This window comes from Hyaena hyaena, unplaced genomic scaffold, assembly GCF_003009895.1.
Source record: "Hyaena hyaena isolate Hyena2069 unplaced genomic scaffold, ASM300989v1 scaffold_212, whole genome shotgun sequence".
NCBI classification, from domain to species: domain Eukaryota; kingdom Metazoa; phylum Chordata; class Mammalia; order Carnivora; family Hyaenidae; genus Hyaena; species Hyaena hyaena.
The window spans coordinates 845,491-869,879 of record NW_024080845.1 but is presented as its reverse complement, the minus strand read 5'-3'; the positions used below and the strand labels follow the sequence as shown (position 1 = coordinate 869,879).

The window sequence follows — 24,389 nt, the reverse complement described above, 5'->3', positions numbered from 1 at the left end:
AGTAAGGACAACAGCCTCCTGAAAGTATTTATCCGGGTGGAAGTCTGATTGGAAGTGACCAGCCAAGGCATGGTGGGACTTTGTCCGTCTCCCAGCACGCATGTGCTAACTGGCTTCGCCCCGCCGGTCCACGTCCGGGAGGAGACAACTGCCAGAGAATCGCGTCCGCGAAGCTGGCCAATCCCTTTCGTGCGCAGGCGCAGTGGTTCAGGCAGCACCGGAAGCGCAGGGGGTTGGGGCGGCGGTGACGCGATTCTGTCCGCGTTGGAGGGGCCGGGCCGCCGCCGGAGTAGCCGCGGCTACCGCGTGACGTGGCATAGCCAAAGCCTAAAACGCCAGAGCCGGAGCTGCCGCGCCAGTCGTCGAGCAGGTCCTCGCCCCGTTAATTCTTGTTCTGGAGCTTCGTCCGACACGCCGGCCAGCGAGCCGTCTCTGTCGCCTGCTTTCTCCCTCAGCTTGTCTTCCTTCGCTCAGTTTGTGGGGAGAGGGAAAGGAGAAGGCCCGGGGACGCCCCAAAACCCCTTCTGCTCCTGCCCATCGCAAGTGCCACTATTGCCATGGGCCTCACCATCTCCTCCCTTTTCTCCCGCCTCTTCGGCAAGAAGCAGATGCGCATTTTGATGGGTGAGTGAGGGGCCGAGAACGGAGGGCAGGCCCCAGTAGGGATAAGGGAAGGCCGGATCTCCGTGCCTGGGGCCGCTTTGGGGCCTGTGTGTCCCTCCGCCCGTCGTGGTGGGGGAGGGGCGGCGGGCTCGGGGTCAAGAGGAATTCTTAACCGGGAACAATGGGGCGAAAGGTGGGCGGTCGCCCCAGAGGTGTGTAAAAGGCCCGCACGGGGCCGCGGGGCAAGGTTCCTTCGCTCCTGGCTGCGGTTTTCTCTACTCGATCTTCCTGAAAGCTGGACCCGATCGGGCGGAGATGTGGGGGAAGCGAACTCCCGGCTCGCTAAGCCCGGAAGACACTGGCGAGGCCCGTTCTGAGAGTGCGGTGTGGCTGGTCTCTTCTCCGGTGTGGACAGCGGTCCGCAGGGAGGCCGAACTCCTCTAGCCTTCCTCCTCCTCCCCCTTTCGGCACTGTGCGCACACTCTGCACACTCCAGTGCTGTGTGAGCGAGCGGTCGCCGGGAGCCCGAGGCCGGCTGGGCCAGGAAGTGACCAGGCCCGGAGCCGGGGCCAGGGAGCACCCAAGGTTTCAGAAGAGTCCGGAGTCCTCAGCGCTCACTTCGCCAAACTTCGCGCAGGACTCCACTTCATATTTATTTATCCTTCCCCACTGATGGCCCCGTATCTTTTGGCCATTCTCAAAAACTAAATACATTTGGTTTACTCTCTTCGGTTTTCAAATTGATTTTTATCTAGCTGGCTAAGGTTTAATAGGAAAAATCTTTTAAAGCTATTTTTTTTAAGCCTATAACAAATTTCCAGTAACTGTACATCCTGATACTTAACTGTAAGGTAGCCTTGCTAAATAACAATTACAAAGCGTTTTTTTTTTTTAATTCTTTGGGGAAAATAGGCTTTAAAAAATGCTTTTCAGTGCCAGCTTTTTTGTTTTGAGTTATTTCAGCTGAGGGAGAAGAGGCTTGTATGTCACTTGGGTGATGTAAGCAACCCCTCCCCCATATTAACTGTGAGTAGTCTCTACATCACACCTAAGCTCTGTGGATCTCAGCTAACTGTAAACGTTGAAACTTGGTTCGTTAGACGTTTATTTTCCACAATAGGGAGGAAGCTTTATTTTCTAGTTCTACTACCATTAAAAGTTTTCCAAAGCAAGATTCAGTCATTGGAGGTGTATGAAGGTTAAGGACATGCCACACTTCGTTCTTTTTTCACTTAACTGTTATTCCAGCTTCTTCACAATTCATGGAACAGTTGTTAATAATTTGTTCAAAAATGATGATAAAATACTTTCTGTATTAAAGTTGTTTAGATTTCATTTATAGAGATCATCTTTTAAGGAAGGCAAGCATATTAAGTTTTTAAGGTGGCTGAAAATTGACAGTCTAAGAAGGACCTGAAGTCCTTGGGAGGACTTTGGACTGTGATAAACGAACTTCCAGGCTATTCCTTAAGGAAATTAATTAGTACGTAGTTATGTTCCTGGAAATGTACTACGTTGGTCCTTTTACTTAAGATATATTCTAAACAACTTGCAGTTTCTTATTCTATGTTTTCTGTGATGGCTAAAAGTTTCAGAGGGAGGAGAAACAATTATCCTATAAGCACTTTCCTAAATTTATAATAAGAGGAGCATTTCTCCCCCTACCCCTAAAAAATAATGACTGAAAGAAAATGAAAAAGTGTTTAACTTTGCAAGGGATTGAAGTCATAATGTGGAATTCACTTATTTTATGTTAAATGTTTTATTGCTCAGGTTTTCTCTACTTGTTTTGCACTTTAATTTTGGGATAATCAGGTTTACTTAATTGAAAACACTTCAGTCAAAAGGTCAACTTTTATAGTAACTCATCAGATGAAGTCTAACCTTAGAAAGATATGTGCATGGGTAGGGAAAGAGGTGATTTGGAAGTTTGATAAATGATTTTTTTTTTTTTTTGGTCCAGCTTTATGAGTGTCTGCATAAATAATTACTCTTAAGGTCCCTTGCCCCCATTCAAATTTAAAAATTAGGAGTTGATTGTTTTTCCCCCCTATGTTAATGTTCTCTTGCAGATATGTGGGCTTCCTTTTCCTTTATAAGGCTCACATAAAATTCATACCTTCTTGAGTCAGTGACTTTCATTTTCAAGTGTTACTGAAAGGTAGTAGTGAGCTCATGAAGTTTAAAATTTTTTTCCTACACTTGTTGTCCCAGAAAGTTCAAGTAATTTTCAAAGATGTTTGAAGTTACAGCTTGTAGTTAAGTAATTAAAAACCAATACGATGTTTCAAATGTAATGTCATTTAAAATATAGATTGACAAAAATTGTCTCCTTTCTTTTTTTTGGAGAAATCACTCACGTGAATTATGTAATTGAGCTTAAATTCAAAGATGACCAGTTTCCATCTTAGATTCCTCATGTAGCCCTGCATTATCTTATTTTTAGGCTGATCTCCAGTGTCTTGGTCTGTGATAAGATGTAATTTTGTAAATGACTCCCCAAGTTTTGTTTACATTGGAAACCACTAATGTAGGTTCTGTAGAGGAATAATTAATTCTACCCTCTTTGAACTTGAAAGTATTTGTTTGTTGAAAAGCTGGAAAAAAGTTGCTTTCTAAAAGATTGCTAATTACAGTATAATTCTGTATTGCCTTATGTGTGACTGTTTTGGGGGAGGCGGGGTAGAGAGGTTACTCTATTTGCCAATTTGAAAAATGTTACTAGTATTTTAAATGAAGCTTCAAGCCAAAGAGTGGCATTTCATGCTTTTTCCCTAGCATTTTTTGTAAATATAATTATTATGTGATTTTTAATTTTTTGTCCTCAATCTAAAAATAAAATGTCCTGGCGTACCTGGGTGGCTTATTCAGTTGAGCATCTGACTGTGGCTCAGGTCATATCTCACAGTTCGTGAGTTCAAGCCCCGCATAGGGCTCTGTGGTGACAGCTCAGAGCCTGGAGCCTGCTTTGGATTCTGTGTCTCCCTTTCTCTCTGCTCCTCCCCTGCTCATGCTCTCTCTTTCTCTCAAAAATAAACATTAAAAAATAAATAAAAATAATACGTCCTTTTTGTTAAATTTTAAAAGTACGAAAAAAGAATAAAATGATAGTTAACTATAATTCTACCATTTTACTATTGTTAATATTTACTCTCAGGATTTTATTTAAAAAATTTTTTTTAATGTTTTTTATTTATTCCTGAGAGAGAGATAGTGTGAGCAAGGGAGGGTCAGAGAGAGGGGGAGATACAGAACCTGAAGGAGGCTCCAGGCTCTGAGCTAGCTGTCAGCACAGAGCTGGATCCAGGGCTCAAACCCACGAACCGTGTGATCATGACCTGAGCGGAACTTGGACGCTTAACCGACTGAGCCACCCAGGCGCCTCTTCTCTTAGGCTTTTAATAGGATATTTGTGTTCTCTCTTTTTGACCTAACATATTATGAGCATTTTCTGAGGTCATTGGTTGAACACATAGTTGCCAGCCTTTAAAAAAAAAAAAAAAAACCCTGGGGCGCCTGGGTGGCTTAATCGGTTGAGCGTCCGACTTTCGCTTAGGTCATGATCTCGCGGTTCGTGGGTTCGAGCCCCGCGTCGGGCTCTGTGCTGACTGCCAGCTCGGAGCCTGGAGCCTGTTTCAGTCTGTGACTCCCTCTCTCTCTGACCCTCCCCTGCTCACGCTGTCTCTCTCTCTCTCTTTCCTAGAAATTAAAATATATATATATATATAAATTTTTAAAAAAAGCCCTTTTGATTAGTTATGTATTTAAAGAAACAGAAGAGGCAAAAAGTCTTTAGTTTGATGCCACTAGAAGTTGATAGAACAATTTTTAGATGTACCCTCTGGCACTATTGCAAATGGATTTCAGACTGATAATATGCTGCTAATTAACACATAGATCAAAGTACAGATATTTCTGATCTATTTGCTAGAAGTAAAACCTAAGCTTATATATATTTTTACCTGGTGGCTTCACTTTCAGGTTTGATGGTCAGACCTCTGAGGGATTATTAACTTTTAAAATGCAGTGTGTCCATCAGAGAAACCTGAAGTCAGGATGGCAATATATAAATATCTTTTGAGAGCTCTGGCATACACTTAGGGGTTTTTTTTTCTTTGCTTTAATTAAAAAAATTGAGATGCAGTTCACATAATATAGAACTTATACTTTTAAAGTGTACATCACATAACGTAAAATTTATACTTTTAAAGTGTACAGTTCATTAGTTTTACTGTATTCACAAATTTGTGTCACCACCACCAGTCTTAATTCTAGAACATTTTAATTAGCCCAGAAAGAAACTCTATACCGTTAGCAGTTACTGTTTCCCTTCTTCCCCACTTCTTTCTGCAACCACTCATATACTTTTAGTTTCTATAGGTTTGTCTATCCATGACAGTTAACATAGTGTTATCATATGATGTGTCCTTTAGTGTGGCTTCTTTCACTTAATACAGTGTTTTCACATTTCATATTAGATCATGTGTCAGTACTTCATTCCTTTTTATGGCTGAAGAGTAATTCCATAGTATAGACATACCACATTTTGTTTATCCATTCATCATTTGCTGGAAATCTGATCCTTTCCCCATTTTGGCTCTTGTGAGTAATGCTGCTATGAACATTTGAAAACAAGTTTTTGTAGGGGCATATGATTTTAATTGTCTTGGGTTCTGTATAATTATATTTAACATTTTGAGGAACTGACAAAACTTTTCCAAAACAGCTACACCATTTATATTCCCATCAGCTTTGTATGAGGGATCTAATTTCTCTATAAGACCTGGGGTTTTGCATACCTGTTCTACTCCTGTGATTCTGGGGACATTTCTGAACCTTAGATGCTGTGTGTGAAAAATGGAGAATAGTCGTGAGGTTTATATTATAAAAATGTATGGAATCCACCCAATGTGCTCAGAACACAGTAAGCACTCAATTTGAATTATTTTTAAATTGTAAAGTTGTATTTCAAGCTTTCTTGTAGAAAATTTTAAAGAGAAAAGAAAACATGAAGAGAAGTTATTCTGTGTGAAAATTTATCTATCTGAAATACACTTTTTTCATCTCAGTCTCTTTTCTGCATTGTTTTCCCCCCAAGTTAAGATCACTGGAATCTAGAGGTACCTGGATGGCTCAGCCAGTTAAGCACCCAACTTTGGCTCGGATCATGATTTCATGTTTCATGGGTTCGAGCCCCGTGTCGGACCCTGTGCTGACAGCTCAGAGCCTGGAGCCTGTTTCAGATTCTGTCTCCCTCTCTCTTTCTGCTCCTCCCTCACTCATGTTCTGTTTTTCTCTGCCTCAAAATAAGAAAACAATAAAAAAAATTTTTTTTAATTGTTGGAATCTAGCATCATTAACTTAGAATATTTCTTGCTGCCACATTTTAGTAGACAAATGTTTTAATGATTGGCAAAGATTTTTGGGGGTAGTTTTGCTGCTGTTAATACTTTGGTCAAAGTACAGGTCCAGTTAAGGAGAACCAGTAATTCCAGTATATCTTTCAATACAGTAACTTGTTTATGGGGGTGGAAGGGAGGGAGGGCATTACTGGAATGTACAGATTAGTCTTATCTTGACTAGTTGAGAATTGGTTATGGTTTCATTTTGTGGAGACATCTCATTGCCAAACATTGCAACATTAAGGAAATACATACTTAAGAAATGACTCAAGTAGCATAAAATTGTTAGATCAACATGTTTTTGAGTAAAGAACTATACAGTGAGTTTTCAGTGATGGTATATATTAATTGTGCATCTTTAATCTTGCAGTAGAAACTCCTTTTTAAAAACTTCTGGTTTGCAGTTATTACAGCATTAATTTGGTTGCAACTCAAAAGAAGCTCTTGTGATTTTAAAGTCTCATGTGGGTGTGAGCTATTTAACTGTTGTCTTATAATTTTTATTTTATTATTTTAAAGTTTTATTTATCTTGAGAGAGAGAGCATGGCACATGATGGGGAAGGGCAGGGAGAAAGGGAGAGAATCCCAAGCAGATTCCCCACTGTCAGTACAGAGCCCAGTTTGGGCCTCAATCTCATGAACCTTGAGTTCGTGACCCAAGCTGAGACCAAGAGCTGGCCACTTAACTGCCTGAGCTACCCAGGCACCACACAACTTTTATTTTTAAAATAACTTGATTAAAAACCTTATGGTTCACTATTTTATAAACACTTGCCCCCTTATTTTTTTTATTAAAAATAATTACACAAAATATATTCAAGGCTCTTAAGTAGTCATTCATCTTAAAGAAATGTAACCAGCCCAACATTAATAAAGGAAATCTGCTACTTGGGATTTATTTTTTTAATGAAAGTAATGCATGTTTATCATGTAAAAAAAAAATTCTAACTAGAAGTAGAATATTAGTTATATACACAAGCAGGTATAACATTTTCATTTATTTTTTTAATTTTAATGTTTTTACTTCTGAGAGAGAGAGAGAGCGAGAGAGAGATACAGTATGAGCAGGTGAGGGTCAGAGAGAGAGGGAGATACAGAATCTGAAGCAGACTCCAGGCTCTGAGCTAGCTGTCAGCACAGAGCCCGACGCGGGGCTCTAACCCACGAACTGTGAGATCATGAGCTGAGCCGAAGTTGGATGCTTAACCAACTGAGCCATCCAGGCGCCCCTAATATTTTCATTTAAAAAAATTAGGTTACTTCTCTGCCTTTCTAGAATTTAAAAAATAGCTATATTATCATAATTTGTCTTAGGTTTCTTCCATTGCTTGTCAGTATTTTTGGATTTAAATTGTTTCAGTGATGGGTGAGGTTCAGTTTGACTTACAGTGAGGATGGGCATGTGCTGTATTTCTCAAAACCTAACTCGTGTTTGTTTTTTTCTTTTAAATAAATGTATTATTATTATTATTATTATTATTATTATTATTATTATTTTAAGTTGGGCATGAAGCCCAAGTTGGGGCTTGAACTGATAACATTGAGATCAAGACCTGAGCTGAGATCAAGAGTCTGACACTTAACCAACTGAACCACCCAGGTGCCCCTTGTGTTTTTTCTAATTAGCATCTCAGTTTCACTTCTTCTGACTTGGGTTTAATCATATTTTGACTTAGTTACTTAAGGGTGGATTTTGTTTTATTTTTAAATTTCATCGAGGGGCGCCTGGGTGGCTCATTCAGTTAAGCATCTGACTGTGGCTCAGGTCATGGTCTCACAGCTCCTGAGCTCGAGCCCCGCATCAGGCTCTGTGCTGACAGCTCAGAGCATGGAGGCTGCTTTGGATTCTGTCTCTCCCTCCCTCTCTGCCCCTCCCCCACTTGCATTCTGTGTGTGTGTGTGTGTCTATCTGTCTCTCAAAAATAAACATTTAAAAACTTTTTTTATAACAAAATTACCTGGGAAGTACTTACTCTTTCAAGACCACTTTTTTGAATAAGGAAACAGTCATTTTGTTCTACCCTTCATTTTCTGTATTTTTACTGAACATGTCAAACTTAAGGCAGTTATTTTTGTTTCTTTGTGTATATTTTAGATTTAGGTTTCCTGGATTTTTTTTTTATGCTATCCCATACTCGGAAAACAAAACACCTCCTGGTGCCAGTTGGTTTGTCTTAGGCCTGTGACTGAGGGCTTAGCTGCTCACTCTGACTAGTAAGCATCATAGTCTTTTGGAAAGAATAAACCTAAATATCTCAGTATGAAGAAGTAGGGAATAGAGTTTGATTAGAGGACACAGGATATGAAGATGTATATTGCTTGAGTGTCCAGAGAGATCTCAAAGCTAACCTCCGTAGGGTACAGAACAGAAACGCTTGTTGCATGGGTAGAAGGGGTCTGAAATTGCCTACAGCCTGTAAGTCTATTTTAGGTAAGTAGGGTGATTTCTCTGTGTTTGTTTTTTCAACTTAATAGCATTTGTTTCATGTGCCAAGTCATGCTTTGATTTAAATATTTAAAAAGCGTCCTTGCTCAAATCAATACTCAGTTGAACTCATTTCAAAGTCTGTGATCGTGTAAATCTAGGTAGGCAAATCCTTGGAACAGTGATACATTCCATGAGGTTGTTAGATACCGACCTTCCATTTGGAAAGGTTTGGCAAACCATGGGGAATATGCAGGTTTTGAGAGATTCGTACTTAGAATGAGCATTTAATTTGCTCGTCACTATCAATGTAATAAAGAGATATACCATCTTGTTCCAGTATGGATTTTTTTTCTTCAGAAACAAGCACATTCTTCCCTATTTGTATCTGCCCCAAAGGAGTCATTTTAAGAATTTAGACATTAGTTGGGAGCCTGGGTGGCTCAGTCGGTTGGGTGTCTGACTTTAGCTGAGGTCATGATCTCACAGTTTGTGGGTTCGAGCCCCGTGTTGGGCTCTGTGCTCACAGCTGGCTCAGAGCTTGGAGCCTGCTTCGAATTCTGTGTCTCCCTCTCTCTCTGACCCTCCCCTGCTCATGCTGTCTCTCTCTCTCTCAGAAAAAAAAATAAAAAACAGAATTTAGTCATTAGTTACATTGGAAGTGAATATGATAGGGCCTTTCAGTTACCCAAATTAATCAATTTTTTGTTCTCATTTCTGTGCATTTGATGTAGGAATGGATATAGATAGTGGTAAAATTGGCCTCATCTTCCTTTATTATTAAGGATACTAGGGCATAGTTACATATTTTTTAAAGATAATTTTTATTCACTTTAAAAATTTTTCATTTTTCACTGTTTTTTAACGTTTATCATATTTTTGAGAGAGAGTGTGAGTAGGGGAGTGGCAGAGAGAGTGATACACAGAATCTGAAGCAGGCTGTAGGCTCTCAGCTGTCAGCATAGACCCTGACCTGGGGCTTGAACCCATGAACCATGAGATCATAACCTGAGCTGAAGTTGGATGCTTAACTGACTGAGCCGCCCATGCAGCCCCCACTTTTTAAATTTTTTAATTAAAAATAAATTTATTATTATTATTATTATTTTTTTTAGAGAGAGCACGCAAGTGGGGGAAGGGGCAGAGGGAGAGAGAGTCCAAGCGGGACTTGATCCCACTACCCTGGGATCGTGACCTGAGCCTATCGGATGCTTAAGAGACTGAGCCACCCGGTCACTCCTTTATTCACTTGTTTCTGTGTGTTTTCTGATTCAGTTTGTAAATTGTGTTTTTAAAAATAAGAGTAGTTCATAGAATTAAATAAGAACTTGAATTAGAAAAAATCTTATATTAAATGATTCATTCCCCTTGTTTTCTAGAGTGACTTGTTTAAAGGGAATTAACTAGTTTGTGGCAAAGCAAATCTAGAAGACAAGAGCCTGAGTCAGCCAGAAACTCTTTTCTTTTCCCTACTACATGTTGTCTCTCTAGGTCTAGAAAGAAAAATGGAAAAGCTTTGTGTAGCAAGTGTTGCCCTTGGGGATCAGAAATGAAGTAATTTCTGTTCTAACTCATTTGTACCTTGACCAGTTGACTTTTGCTTTCAGACTATGAATTTGTTGTAGAATTAATTCTCAAGTGTGCTTTTGGTCTAGATTTAAAATCTATAATGTCTTTTTCTAGTTGGATTGGATGCTGCTGGCAAGACGACCATTCTGTATAAACTGAAGTTAGGGGAGATAGTCACCACCATTCCTACCATTGGTAAGAAAGTTTACAGATGACTTTAATTTATATCATAATAGTATGCTATAAAATGAAATAGAATATGGTTTAATATTGAAACAATTTTTATGGTTTATTTCTTTAGAGCAGCTTTATGTTCGCAGAAAAATTGAGAGGAAGATACAGAGATTTCCCATATACTCCCCACCCTCATGTGTAGGTAGCTTTTCCGTTTATCAGCATCACTCATTTGAGTGGTACATTTGTTACAATTGATGAACCTCATTGACACATTATAATCATCCAAAGTCTGTGGTTAACCATAGGGTTCACTTTTGGTTTTGTGCATTCAATGGACAAATGTCCTGTGGCATATATCTATCATTATAACTGGCTTAGGTTCTTTTTAAGTTTGTTAATTAGTAGGACTTTAAAAAAGCAATTCTGAGAGAATTCTATAATAAAGAGGTTTATTTTCTTTATGACATTTTGCACCACTGTCTTTTTTTTTCTTTCTAGGTTTTAATGTGGAAACAGTAGAATATAAGAACATTTGTTTCACGGTATGGGATGTTGGTGGTCAGGATAAAATTAGGCCTCTCTGGAGGCATTACTTCCAAAATACCCAGGTAAGGGAATGCTATGCAGTTTGTATAACTTTTCTTTATATGTTTTATGCTTTAAGGTTTCTGTTAATATCTACTATTTGACTGGGTGTTGGTGTTTACTATGTGAGTTGGCATTCTTATCACTGCTTACATATTCTTCAGTGAACTCTCTCACTCATGCCTTTGAAGGCTAAATTATCCAGTGTGGATGATTTACATAGCCATCATAACAGTATTTTGGAAGATTAGGTGGGGGGTGATTCTCAAGATTGAATGAGATGTCTCATCTATAGTTCTCTTGGTTTTGTTCTTAGTCTAAAAAGTAAGGTCTATATAACTTTATCATTGTAATTTTTAATGAGTAAAGGGTAATTAATAGTCCTTCATTTAGCCCATACATTAAGAAAAAATTATATTAATATAGATCTACCTTGTTGGTTTATAAGGTATTTTTGTATTTTCATGTAGTATATATAATAGTGGCATGAGAGAGACCTTAGTAATCTTGTAGAGTAGGAGTTCTCAAATTTGGCTACACATTAGAATCACCTGGGGAGCTTCAAAAAAAAAACAATCCCAAAGTGCTGATCATTAACTTGAATTGGAATCTCTGGGGATATAAACTAGGTCTCAGTAATGCTTCTTAAACTTTTTAAAAAATTTTTTTTGTTTGTTTTTAATTTATTTCTGAGAGAGAGCAGGGGAGGGTCAGAGAGAGAGATACAGAATCTGAAGCAGGCTCCAGGCTCTGAGCTAGCTGTCAGCACAGAGCCCAATGCGGGGCTCGAACCCACGAACTGTGAGATCATGACCTGAGCCGAAGTCAGACGCTTAACCAACTGTGCCACCCAGGTGCCCCTGCTTCTCAAACCAACAGCATCAGTACCACCACCAGAGAATCTGCTAGAATTTCGGGCCTTGGGGCACCTGGGTGGCTCAGTTAAGCATCTGATTCTTGGTTTCAGCTAAGGCCATGATCTCACAATTCATGGGTTCAAGCCCTACATCAGGTTCTGCACTGGCAGTGTGGAGCCTGCTTGGAATTCATTCTCTCTGCCTCTCTCTGCCCTTTATTTCCTCGTGCTCTGTCTCTCTCAAAATAAACAAACATTAAAAATAGTTAACAGAGTAACTATTGTTGGGTGAGGGGAGGCTGTCTGCATTGTAGGATGTTTAGCAGCATCCCTGTCCTCTACCCACTAGGTGCCAGTAGCAAACCCCACCCCACCCAGTTGCAGTAACCAAAAATATCTACACATATTGCAAAATATCCCTTGGGGACAAACTTGCTCCCTTTTGAAAACCGCTGCTCTAGTCTACCTCTCACATAGGAGCAAGCTGAAGCTTGGAATAACTTATAAGACTGGAGAGGTGGTTCTTGTTCTGCATATCTCTTGAAACTTGTTCCAACTCCCTTGTGTTGTCTACCACAAGAGAAGTTTCTCATCAGTTTTTGTTTACTCCTGGAGTTGATAAATACATTTTTAAGTAATGTGTGATGTTACAAACCCTTCATATGTGTTAAATTTGCAGATGTCATTCTTGGTCTCCAACTCTTAGAACGTTGTATGCAAGTGAGGTATATTGCCACCAGGTGGCAGTGAGTACCCTAGGCAGTGGCTGGAACTACCAGGTTTAAGTAGCATGTCATGTCCAATAAACGACATGCTTTTTTATTTAAAAATTAGAATGTTTCAGTTCATTAGCTGTGATTAGAAAAGTTATTTTGAGGGACGCTTGGGTGGCTCGGTTGGGCTTCTGATTTTGACTCAGGTCATGATCTTGCAGTTTGTGGCTTTGAGCCCCGTGTCAGGCTCTGCATTGACAGTGTGGAGTCTGCTTCAGATTCTCTCTCCTTCTTCCTCTGCCTCTCCCCTGCTCTTGCTTGCTCTCTCTTTCTCTCTCACAAAAATAAACACTTTTTTAAAAGCTATTTTGATATGAGTCATGTGCTTAAAAAATATTAATGGAAATTGTCAAATGTATGCAAAAGTATAGAGAATAGCATATAAACTTCCACATCTCTTTCACGTAACTTCAATTATTAGGATACAGCCAGTATTGTTTAATCGATATTCCTCTCAATTAAGATACACCTCATCTTTTAGATTATTTTAAAGCAAGTCATAGTCCTTTGATTTACATTTTTGAAGTAAAATTAGGGATGAAGTAAGACTTTGCTAATCCTTAATTTGTTATTCTTGACCAAGAGTAACCCTAATCTCATCCTAGATTTGTTTACAATGCTTTGTAACTTACTTTAGAGTTTTTAATTGAGATTAGACTCATTCCTGGCCTTTTATTTATTTATTTAAAAAAATTTTTTTTTAATGTTTTATTTATTTTTGAGAGAGAGAGACAGCATGAGCAGGGGAAGGTCAGAGAGAGAGGGGGAGACAGAATCTGAAACAGGCTCCAGGCTCTGAACTGGCTGTCAGCACAGAGCCCGATGTGGGGCTCGAACCCATGAACCGTGAGATCATGACCTGAGCCGAAGCCGGACTCTTAACCGACTGAGCCACCCAGGTGCCCCCATTCCTGGCCTTTTAGATCACCTCATAATCAAAAGTCCAAGAACTTCTTCCTTGAGAACTCATGCCTACAGGAGAAAGTTTTATGTATTACCTGATGTAATCTCAGCTAAGCTTTTGCACCAGCTTTTCTAGTATTCCTGATCAGTTGTTTTAGCTATAAAATACAAAAGAAACCAATACCATTTAACCATGCTTCTCACTTTTTTAACAAGCCAGGACACGGTTTATTGTGTAAATTCCTCTTCCTTCATTAGACAATTCAAATCATTTTGCTATTCTAAATAAGTAAGCATTTGGCCTTTTAAGTAACCTTTTCTTACTGTAGCCAAACTTATCTTTAGGATCTAAGCTTTTCTACAGTCTTGATTCTAGGTTGTCTCAGGAAGTGAATAACTCTGAATTTATTGCTGAAATAGTTCTCTCTCCCAGTGGTGTTACTTTGGGACTGAGAGCATTATTTTACATTTTATTTTACTTTATTTTTATTTAGCTATTATTAGCACACTTGTGCGCAGGACGGGGGTGGGGCTAGGCAGAGGGACAGAGAGAGGGAGAGGGAGGAAGGGAGAGAATGAATCTCAAGCAGGTTCCACACCCAATGCCTAAGGTCATAACCTGATCAGAAATCAATAGTTGCACTCCTAACCAGCTGAGCTACCCGGGTTGCCCCTACGTTTTAAGACAATAGAAATGGATTGTTAGTAGTCCAGATAAATTTGGATCCCTTTTGGAGGCATTGCCTCTTCCAAAGGGGTAGAACCTAAAAAGGAATAGCTTTTGGAATAGAAGAAGGAGACAGTCTTTCCTGAATGCCTGTGATAAGCGATTCGATGCTAGATTCTTACTGTATCTCTATGGTTACATTTAACAGGCTTATAAAGTTGACAGCATAGTTTTATAAAAGAGGAGGCATGTTCAAAGATTAGATAATTTATATGATAAGTAGTCTTTGATTTGAATTTGGTTATTTTTCCATTATGCCATACTGGCACTCATAGCACCAGAAGTATTTTCAGTGGTTAGGATGTTTAAAATAATGGTTTCCAGCAGAGATTAAGGAAACGGGTTTGCAATTTGCTAGACCAAAGGAAATTGTTATTTAATGACCATAGCCTAAAGTAAATATTTAGTAACCCTGGCAAGCTTAGTACTGTGGTGGTCCTGAGGGGTAAATACAAAATAACATAGCCCCTTGCCCTAAGTGGATTTTATGCTCTCAGTGGATTTAATCTACTTACCCACATAAATAAGTAAACGCAAGACAGTTTGTGCTACAGTGACAAGTGATCATAAATACTATAATGGTTAGCGTTGTAGGGAGAATAATATTTGAAGTAATCTCTTTAGTATTAATAGGAATAGATTTTAACAAAGTTATCAAGGTAATCTACCCTCTCTCACTCCAGTTGAAAATTTTATACTTTTCCATTTGAAAGTTTTTAGAAAAGTCTTAACTGTTTCCTTAATTCTTCTTTTCTGGCATAGAATTTTAATATTTGTGAATATCGGAATGGTTACTACTTTTCTTTCTGTTAAGGATTTCTTCCTTCCTTCCTTCCTTCCTTCCTTCCTTCCTTCCTTCCTTCCTTCCTTCCTTCCTTCCTTAGAGAGAGAGAGAGAGACAGAGAGACAGCATGAACAGGGGAGGGTCAGAGAGAGAGGGAGACACAGAATCCAAAGCAGGCTCCAGGCTCTGAGCTGGCAGCACAGGGCCTGACATGGGGCTTGAACCCACAAACCGTGAGATCATGACCTGAGCCGAAGTCAGATGCTAAACCGACTGAGCCACCCAGGCGCCCCATCTGTTAAGGATTTCTTATCAGGGCACCTGACTGGCTTAGTTGGTTAAGTGTCCAACTTTGGCTCAGGTCATGGTTTTGTGGTTTGTGGGTTCAAGCCCCACATCGGGCTCTCTGCTGTCAGCATTAAGCCCTTTTCAGATCCTCTGTCCCCCCAACTCTCTCTTTCCATCCCCGCTCTCATGTACACTCATTCACTCTTTCTCAAAAATAAATAAAAATTTTTAAAAAATTAAAAAGAATTTCACGTCTGGAGGCACCTGGCCAACTCAGTCTGTGGGACTCAGGAGCTCAGGGACATGAGTTCAAGCCCCACGTTGAGCCTAAAGCTTAACTTAAAAAAAAAAAAAAAAGTATTATTTAATCAAGTTAGCAACAGTCTGGAACAGAACTGACTTTTCCCTAAGAAGCCTATAAAAACTGTAGGGGTGCCGAAGTGGCTTACTTGGTTAAGCATCTGACTTCAGCTCAGGTTGTGATCTCGCAGTTTGAGTTCGAGCCTCATGTCTGTTGACAGCTCAGATCCTGGAGCCTACTTGGAATTCTGTGTCTCCCTCTCTGCTTTTCCCCTGCTCGTGCTCTTTCTCTGTCTCTCAAAAATAAATAAATTTTCAAAAAAAAAAAAAAAAAAAACCCCACAAAGTTGTAGGGTCCCCTTTCCCCCTCTTACTTTTTTTTAAACACTTTATGCTTGCCTTTGACTGAATAAGCTAATTTCAGTTAGTAAATTCATGGATATTTAGTCTTTGGTTTATTCTTTTATCTTTACTCCCACCTATGCTTTCCTGCCTAAGGGAAGAGGGATAAAATTTATCCTTAGTGTAGTTGAGAAAAGTGATCATTTGTTTAAGAGTAAGATTTTTATTTTATTATTTTTTTGAATGTTTATTTTTGAAAGAGAACACCAGCAGGGGAGGGGCAGAGAGAGAGAGGAAGGGCAGATACAGAATCCAAAGCAGACTCCAAGCTTCGAGCTATCAGTGCAGAGCCAAATGCAGAGCTTGAACCCAAGAACCAGGAGATCATGACCTGAGCCAAAGTTGGACGCTTAACCAACTGGTTGAGCCACCCAGGGCCCCAAGATTTTTTTTTTTAATAATGTAAGTTAAAATCACAAATAGTGCTCATATCTATTTTTAGTTAGGGTCCTATTCCTTTTTCTTTTAATAAGGAGACCTTGTCTTCCTTAACATTGAACTAAATATAGTTTTTCTGCTTGTACTTGTTTTATATTTAGTGTCTCCTTTAAAGTTAACTGCTACCGGGGCGCCTGGGTGGCTTAGTCGGTTAAGCATCCGACTTTCACTTAGGTCATGATCTCGCGGTTCGTGGGTTCGAGCCCCGCGTCGGGCTCTGTGCTGACTGCCAGCTCAGAGCCTGGAGCCTGTTTCAGTCTGTGACTCCCTCTCTCTCTGACCCTCCCCTGCTCACACTGTCTCTCTCTCTCTCTTAGAAATAAATAAAACATAAAAAAAAAAAAAAATTTTAAAAAAAAAAATAATAAAAAAAAAATAAAGTTAACTGCTACCATTTATTTACACAATTTTTCCCTAGGGTCTTATTTTTGTGGTAGATAGTAATGATCGTGAAAGAATTCAGGAAGGAGCGGAAGAGCTGCAGAAAATGGTAAGAGTATTTTTTAAGTTTATTGTTTGCAAGATGTGTTTTTCAGGGTGACCGCAGTATTGTTAGTGGTTGGTACCTTACTGTGATTAAATAATAGCAGTGAATTTTTTTAGGGCTAGGAAAAACCATGCACATAAAAATCTCTTACAGAGCTTTTTAAAAAACACACAAGAAGAGTAGCTACTTCATTAAGATGGGAAGAAGGCTCAGCTTTTTAATGTTCCATGGGTGACATGCTCCTCTGGTTGAGGATGTCTCCATTAGTCCAGTCCTTTATTTAATGGATAAAAAAAATCTATGGTTTTGAAACTTTTGTGATATAAGAATCTTCAAATCCCTTATTCCCAAGGTCATTGGGTTCGGTTTTCTCTGTGCTATTCCTGTATAACCTATACTTTGAAATGTTTTGTAATAGCAGCCATGATAAAGAATTCCACCTGAAGGTAGTAGCATTTCGGTTGATGATGGTATTTTGGCTTTGCCAGGTATCAGATTGTTTTCATATACAGTTGACCCTGGAGCAACATGGGAATTAGGGATGCCAGCTCAAGCCCCACCCAACCATGTGTACAGCTGGGTACAGTTGAAAATCCACATACAACTTTTGAATACTCAAAAACTTAACTGTTGCTTTCCTGGGCTATAATTTAGTGGCGGGAATGTTGGCTTCTTAGGCCGCATCTTCCCATCCCAGGTGGCTCTTTGTGCCAGTCACAGTGGAGAAGCAGCCTGAAGAGCAAAGCGGCCGCCAAGCCCTCGGACTCTGGAGCAGGAGGCGGGGTGGGGAAGGTGGGCAGCACAGGCCATGGGTGCCCAGGTGGTGCAGCCTGAGGACCAAGGACTGCTCAACCCTGCTGCTCAGGCTGCAAGCACAGACAAAACAACTCTTGGAATATAAATCAATGGTTGATGTAAAGGGAAAAAAAAAAAACCAAAACCCAAAACTCCAGCAGAGCAAATCATGCAAGATAAGCAAATTGAAGCTAAAATTGAGGACCTGGAAAATTGCTTTTGAAATGAAAAAGCTTGCATTAGACAGGATGCAACTTTTGACTGCACTTAAAAAAATCTGGAGAAAATTAACCCTAAGTGTGTTCATGGATCATATGAAATCTGTTTTAAAGCTAAATTAATAATGAAATCCTACCAAGAATCTTGTGATTTGGAGGAAAAACTGTTGATGTTGGAAAGAAGAGATTACAATTAAACTTCAGAAAGTAAACTTTTAAAAATACAGACTGAAAAAAATAATACAGACTGAAAAGAGTAAATAGTTGATTTGGACAATATGGAAAATTCAGGCAAGATAAAGCCAATCCAACAAAGCCTACAAATTAGAGATATGCACTTATTCTACATGTGATCCAAAACCTCATTTAGGGAGTAAAGCCAATTGGGCAAAGGATTTTACTTTAAGGAACCTGTTCTGCAGCTTGAGAAGAATTTCCCCGTGATCTAATAAGAATCCCATTGTGTCAGTTTTTGTTTCAGTCTTTGATAGGTCATTTAAATAGCAAATTTCAAGTAGTTTTTTTTTTAGTGTTTTCAGAACTATTCTAATACCTGCAGTTTTTTTGTAGCCTCACACTATAACATGGAATCTGTTGTTTTAAATATATTTAAAGTGACTGGCATACTCTAAAAGAATCTGAAAATCTCAGCATTGGGAGGGTCCCAAAAGACCTATAATCCAGCTTTCTGCTGAACATGGACCTTTTTCCTGCAATACTCTTGGCAGTCCCAACTCTAATTTGGAATGTTTCTGTGCATTTGCCAGTCAACTAAAATATTAGAAAAATTAGAAAATGATACACCCACATCTTGATTCTTTTTCTAACTATCAGTTGTATTTTATTGAACTAAATCTCATTTTAGATTTATCTCCCACACAAAAAAACTTAACTAGTAGTATAGTAATAGCCTACTGTTGACCAATAAGTTAACACATTTCACCTATTGTATTTATTGTATACCATATTTTTACAATAAAGTAAGCTAGATAAAAAATGTTATTAAGAAAATTGTAAGGAAGAGAAAATGCATTTACAGTAATGTACTGCAAAAAAATCCACGTATAAATTGACCTACACAGTTGAAACCCAATTTATTCAAGGGTCAGCTGTATTTATATAGTGAAAGCTTGTTAAGGAATCTTGCTAGAGAGGCACCTTGTCATGGTTTCAAACTTGTATAGCCATAAAATATTTACTGAAGTGACATCTTAATTCTCATTCATTACTTCTAAGACTGTAGTGCATTTTGTAAAGCCATTGTGCCAGTAGATGTATAACTAAGTCACTGGTAGTTTGTCTGATGAGATAACTATCACCCCTTCTACTCTTTTTTGTAAAAAGCTTTATCAAGATACAATTCATATACAATAAACTTCACGCATTTAAAATGTGTAAGTTACTGGTTTTATTATACAGAATTATGCAAACATTACCACAGTCTAATTTTAGAACATTGTCATTGACCTAGAAAGCCATTCTCTAGAACTATTCCACATTCCTTCCCCTACTCCACCCCACTCCACCCCATACCCCCAACTGTTGCAACCACTAATTTACTATATATATATATATATATATATACACACATATATACATATATATACACATACATATATACTTTATATATATATATATATACACACATGTATATATATGCCTATTCTAGACATTCATACAAATAGAATCATACAGTACGTGGTCTTTTTTAACTTTTTGTTACTTTTCACTTAGCATAAGTTTTCAAGGCTTGTCCCTGCTGTGTCATGTGTCAGTACTCATGCCTGCCAGCTTCTACTGTGTACTTTTATTTATTAATTATATTATGATTTACTCTTGCATTATTTCTTATTATAATATACTCTTGTGTTCTTGTATTTTTCATAATACTGCTAATACCCTAATAATTGTTTTGTTGTCCCACTATTGTATGGTCCAGCTGGCTAGAAAGGAATACAAGTTCAAAAAGAATCCTCTAAATACCTTTACTACTGAGTACCATAAGATTCTGCCATAAATACGTATTCCTGTATGTTTCTTGTCCTTGCCAATCCTGACTCTTAATGGATGATCATGAAAGCTGAAATGAATGATTTACTTTAAAGGAGTGCAGGCTGATTGCCTTGAAAAATAGTTTTGCTTTATTTGAAAGGTGTATAATTATTTGCTGGGGATTTAAAAAATTGAAGGATATGAGGTTTAAGTTCTAAGAGTGTCTGAACTTCATGTAGTGAAATTAGGTTGATGTTTAATAATGTGCTTAATGTTGAATAAGTGATATACACAGGAAGACAGTATTTTCCCTCATTTGTAACAATAATTGAGTTCCAGTTTGTTAGTTGTTAACCTGTTAGCTTTTATTTCCAGCTTCAGGAAGATGAGTTGCAAGATGCAGTGTTGCTGCTTTTTGCAAACAAACAGGATTTGCCAAATGCTATGGCCATCAGTGAAATGACAGATAAATTAGGTCTTCAGTCTCTTCGTAACAGAACAGTAAGTATTTGGAGATTCATATTAACCTCATGACTTTCAGAAGTAATAGTATAATTGTTTAAGCAAGTATTCAATTTAAATACATACTAAGTAATTGTTCCTTTTGAATAGATAATAAGTACATCATTTGAAATAGTACAGTAATATAGTCTTGCTTACAGACATGAGTCCTTTCAGGTTTTTATAAATGTGTGTTCAGTTTTAAACTACCTTAATATCTTCTCCTTTTTTAAACATTTAATATTTATCCCTTAAGAATCCAAATGTTTTGATACCTTTATTTGATTTAATTTGTATTCACTTTACCCTCAAAACATTTAGTATTGATAAAGATATGGAAAATTGTACTTTATGAGAATTATATAAGGATTATTGATATTGTTAATTTAATTTTAATTTTTTTAATGTTTTATTTATTTCTGAGAGAGAGAGACAGCGTGAGCAGGGGAGGGTCAGAGAGAGAGGGAGACACAGAATCCGAAGCAGGCTCCAGGCTCTGAGCTGTCAGCACAGAGCCCGATTCGGGGCGGGGCTCGAACCCATGAATTGTAAGATCATAACCTGAGCTGAAGTCAGACGCTTAACTGACTAAGCCACCCAGGAGCCCCTAATTTTAAATTTTTTTTTTTAATGTTTTATTCATTTCTAGGAGAAAGACAGCGTGAGCAGGGGAGTGTCAGAGAGAGAGGGAGTCACAGACTGAAACAGGCTCCAGGCTCTGAGCTGGCAGTCAGCACAGAGCCCGACGCAGGGCTCGAACCCACGAACTGCGAGATCATGACCTAAGCGAAAGTCAGTTGGACGCTTAACCGACTAAGCCACCCAGGCGCCCCTGTAATTTGGTTTTCTTATTAAAACTGCAATATTTAGCAACCATATTTTACATAATATTATTTTATACTGTTTGCCTGTTAACATCCAAAGCTTGTGAACTATAATTATGACATTAAACAAATTTTGAATTTAAAATTATAAGAGGGGTGTCTGACTTTGGCTCAGATCATGATCTCGTGGTTGATGGGTTCAAGCCCTGTGTTGGGTTCTGTGCTGATCCTCTCAGAGCCTGGAGCCTGCTTCGGATTCTGTGTCTCCCCCGCTCTCTCTCTGCCCCAACCCCCCTATTCTGTCTCTCAAAAATAAATAAACTTAAAAAAAAATTAAAATTGTGAGAAATATTATACTTGGTCTCCAATAGCTTGTTTAGGTCAGCAATTTAAATACTGGGAAAACACAATGTACTGTTTTATATACAAAGATATCACAAACTTTAGTGTGACTTGTGTTTTACGAGGTTTTTACGAAGTTGTCAACAAGGTAAATAGTGTGTTATGGCAGTAACTATATAGTTTGAGATGTCCCAGGATGATTTAAACAAGATAAACTGTAAATGCTACCAGTTTCCAGTTCTGTGAAGATAAGAATTTGTGCCTTTTCCCAGCCTTCTAGGTTACTGGGTGTTTGGTATTCAAATAATAATTGGTAGCACAGTATACTTGCATTGACCTTGCAATAATAAAGTCAAGTCTTTATTGTAAGACAGAATAAAACTAGTCAGTGAAGAAAAATATTAAAAAGAAACTATCCCTCAAGGTAATTAAATTGCTTTCTAGATCTTTTTCTTGCTCTTTGTTAGCTTTTCATGTTATTTCGTGCAATTATTGAGATATGATTCATTACCATTTTAAAAAGTGAAACTTTTTGGAATGCTTGAAATTACAGATAGTGAAATTATCTGAAAAGCCTTCCTCTATCAGCAGCTCCTACTTTTTTTGAAAATTTGCCTTCTGTACTCTATACTTAGTTTTATGGGAAATAAGAGGGTTATAAGGACCTGATGGGTATTTAGTTACTAATCTTCCTATGAATGTTCTTTTCGGATTAAGGAGTATAGATCATTGATTCAATCTAATGGATCAATAAGAGTAGATTTAAATGTGGCACGAGTTTGTGAGAAGCATGTATTAGAACACTCCGAATCTGTATAGTCAGTGAAATCATTATAAAATTAATCATTTGTGAGATCCAAACTTCAACAAATTTATGTCGTTCTTCCTGTTGTTTTATATAGTTCTTTTTTCCTATATATTTATGGTAACTGCTGACTAAATAATACTTTGGACAGTTGGGAGCAAGTATTTAATCTTCTGATTAAGAAATTCTAAAGACTGTGGTTATATATAGTCTTCTGTTAATCACGTACTTTCTTGTTCTTTCTCTACAGTGGTATGTTCAAGCCACTTGTGCTACACAAGGAACTGGTCTGTATGAGGGACTTGACTGGCTGTCAAATGAGCTTTCAAAACGTTAAATGAAACTGGATATCTAACCAAGGACACATTTGATAGAATTGGTCTAGGCTTGTTACAACAAAATTAGTTTGCATCTTGGTTATTAAACAGTATCTGGGACTGGTTTGGGCAGAATATTACAGCGTTTAAACTTATTTTGTTGCCAATTATTGTTTGCCAAGTATAATATTGCTTTTTAGCAATATGCTTGGTTTTAGAGAAATTCTCCTTAACTTGGGAAAAAAGTGTCCTCTTTTAATTTTACTTCCCTTAAGCCTAAATGCCTGGACATAGCAATTGTGACACCTTTAAATAAACCCGTTTTTGAATGTTTTTCGAGCCCACAAGAAATAACGTTTTAAAGTTATCCCCTTGCTACTTAACTGATACCTTTATCATTCCTGGGACAGTCTGCTGATTTAAAAAAAATGTAGCATTCCATTTGTATTTATTTTTCTCCCTTGCCAAAAAGATTTTCTAATACTGCTTGTACCAGCCAGGGAAATGCTCTAAAACACTATTCAGATCTCTTGCACTGAGGAGCTTCTGTTTTCTCCCCATTATTGAATCCTGGCTTTTCATCAGCCAAGCTTACCTTAGTGTGGTTTGGATTTGATAGCTAATTAGTTCTGTGCTGGTTGCAAAGAGTTCATATTGAAATGATTTTTTAATACCCAGCAGATTGTCTTCCTTTATATTGTGTCTTTTTTATGTTGCATGTTGCTTTTTGGTATCAGCCTGACTCTTTGCCCAGTATATGATAGTTCTGCTGATGTTTTATTGTTTATTGGTGAACATATCTTCATTAAGAGTTTTTGGAAAACTCATCAAACTCAGTAAGTTTTCTTCATAACCCATTTGGAATTCTTCCTAATAAAATGATAAAAATATGTAATTGTGTGTGTTCTTTTTGAGTCTTCAAGATGTTTGAAATGGATTTTCTTATTTAATGAAGTTTATTTGCATATATTTTGTGAACAATAATAGAGGCCTCAGTGAATTTACTAATTGTTTACATTGGAAATAAAATACAGGTTGCTATCATGTATATAACAGAGTGGTGGGGAGCAACTTCAAAATTTTAGCTTCTTTTAGAGTTTGACATTGTACATTTCTAAACTCAGAGGCAAAAGCTGTAATAAAATGAACTGCCCAAAAAGCATGTATGCATGTGTTTGTTTCACAACTGATAGCTTTTTTTTTTTTTAATGTTTTATTTATTTCTGAGAGAGAGAGAAAGAGAGACTGCATGAGCAGGGGAGGGTCAGAGAGAGAGGAAGATACAGAATCTGAAGCAGGCTCCAGGCTCTGAGCTAGATAGAGATCACCACAGAGCCCAACACAGGGCTCAAACCCACGAACCGTGGGATCATGACCTGAGCCGAAGTCGGACGCTTAACCAACTGAGCCACCCAGGTGCCCCTGATGTTAGCTTTTAAAAAATGTAAGTGCTGTTTGCATGGCAGACTGCAGACTGTTAGCAGTGCTGCTCTCCTGTGTAGAAGAGTCACAAGCACTTTCCTTTTTGTCTTCACGTATTTCAGAACTGCAGAGAGCTGAGTGTGACTAATTTTTTGTTAATAAGGCAGTAAAGGTATATATACTTTGTTAACTACATCTATTGTTATTAAGGACTCAACTTGGTAACCTTATGACTTAGTTTTTGTCTATACTGTTTTATGTATTTTATAAACCTTTTTAAAAAAGTTCTTAGTGGCTTGTATAGATTCAGATAAATTTGTGGATTGAAATTTTATTTTCAAACCAAATACATGCTAGTAAAATATATTTTTGAATAATAAAGTGCGGAACCAAGTGAAAGGAAATTAGAATTAAATGCTTGATGATTGTCATACAGGTTACTGGGGTAAAGTG

At 38.1% G+C, this 24,389-nt stretch overlaps 1 protein-coding gene and 1 pseudogene across 1 annotated transcript; both read left to right on the top strand.

Moving 5' to 3' along the window:
• The first annotated feature begins 251 nt into the window (after positions 1-251).
• On the top strand, positions 252-23,409 carry ARF4 (ADP ribosylation factor 4). Its single transcript, XM_039242444.1, has 6 exons — positions 252-624; positions 10,115-10,195; positions 10,676-10,785; positions 16,652-16,723; positions 20,101-20,226; positions 22,448-23,409. The coding sequence occupies exons 1-6, from the start codon at positions 558-560 to the stop codon at positions 22,532-22,534; spliced, it is 543 nt and encodes a 180-aa protein (XP_039098375.1). The 5' UTR covers positions 252-557; the 3' UTR covers positions 22,535-23,409.
• On the top strand, positions 17,262-18,670 carry LOC120238614 (annotated as a pseudogene).
• Positions 23,410-24,389: the final 980 nt, after the last annotated feature.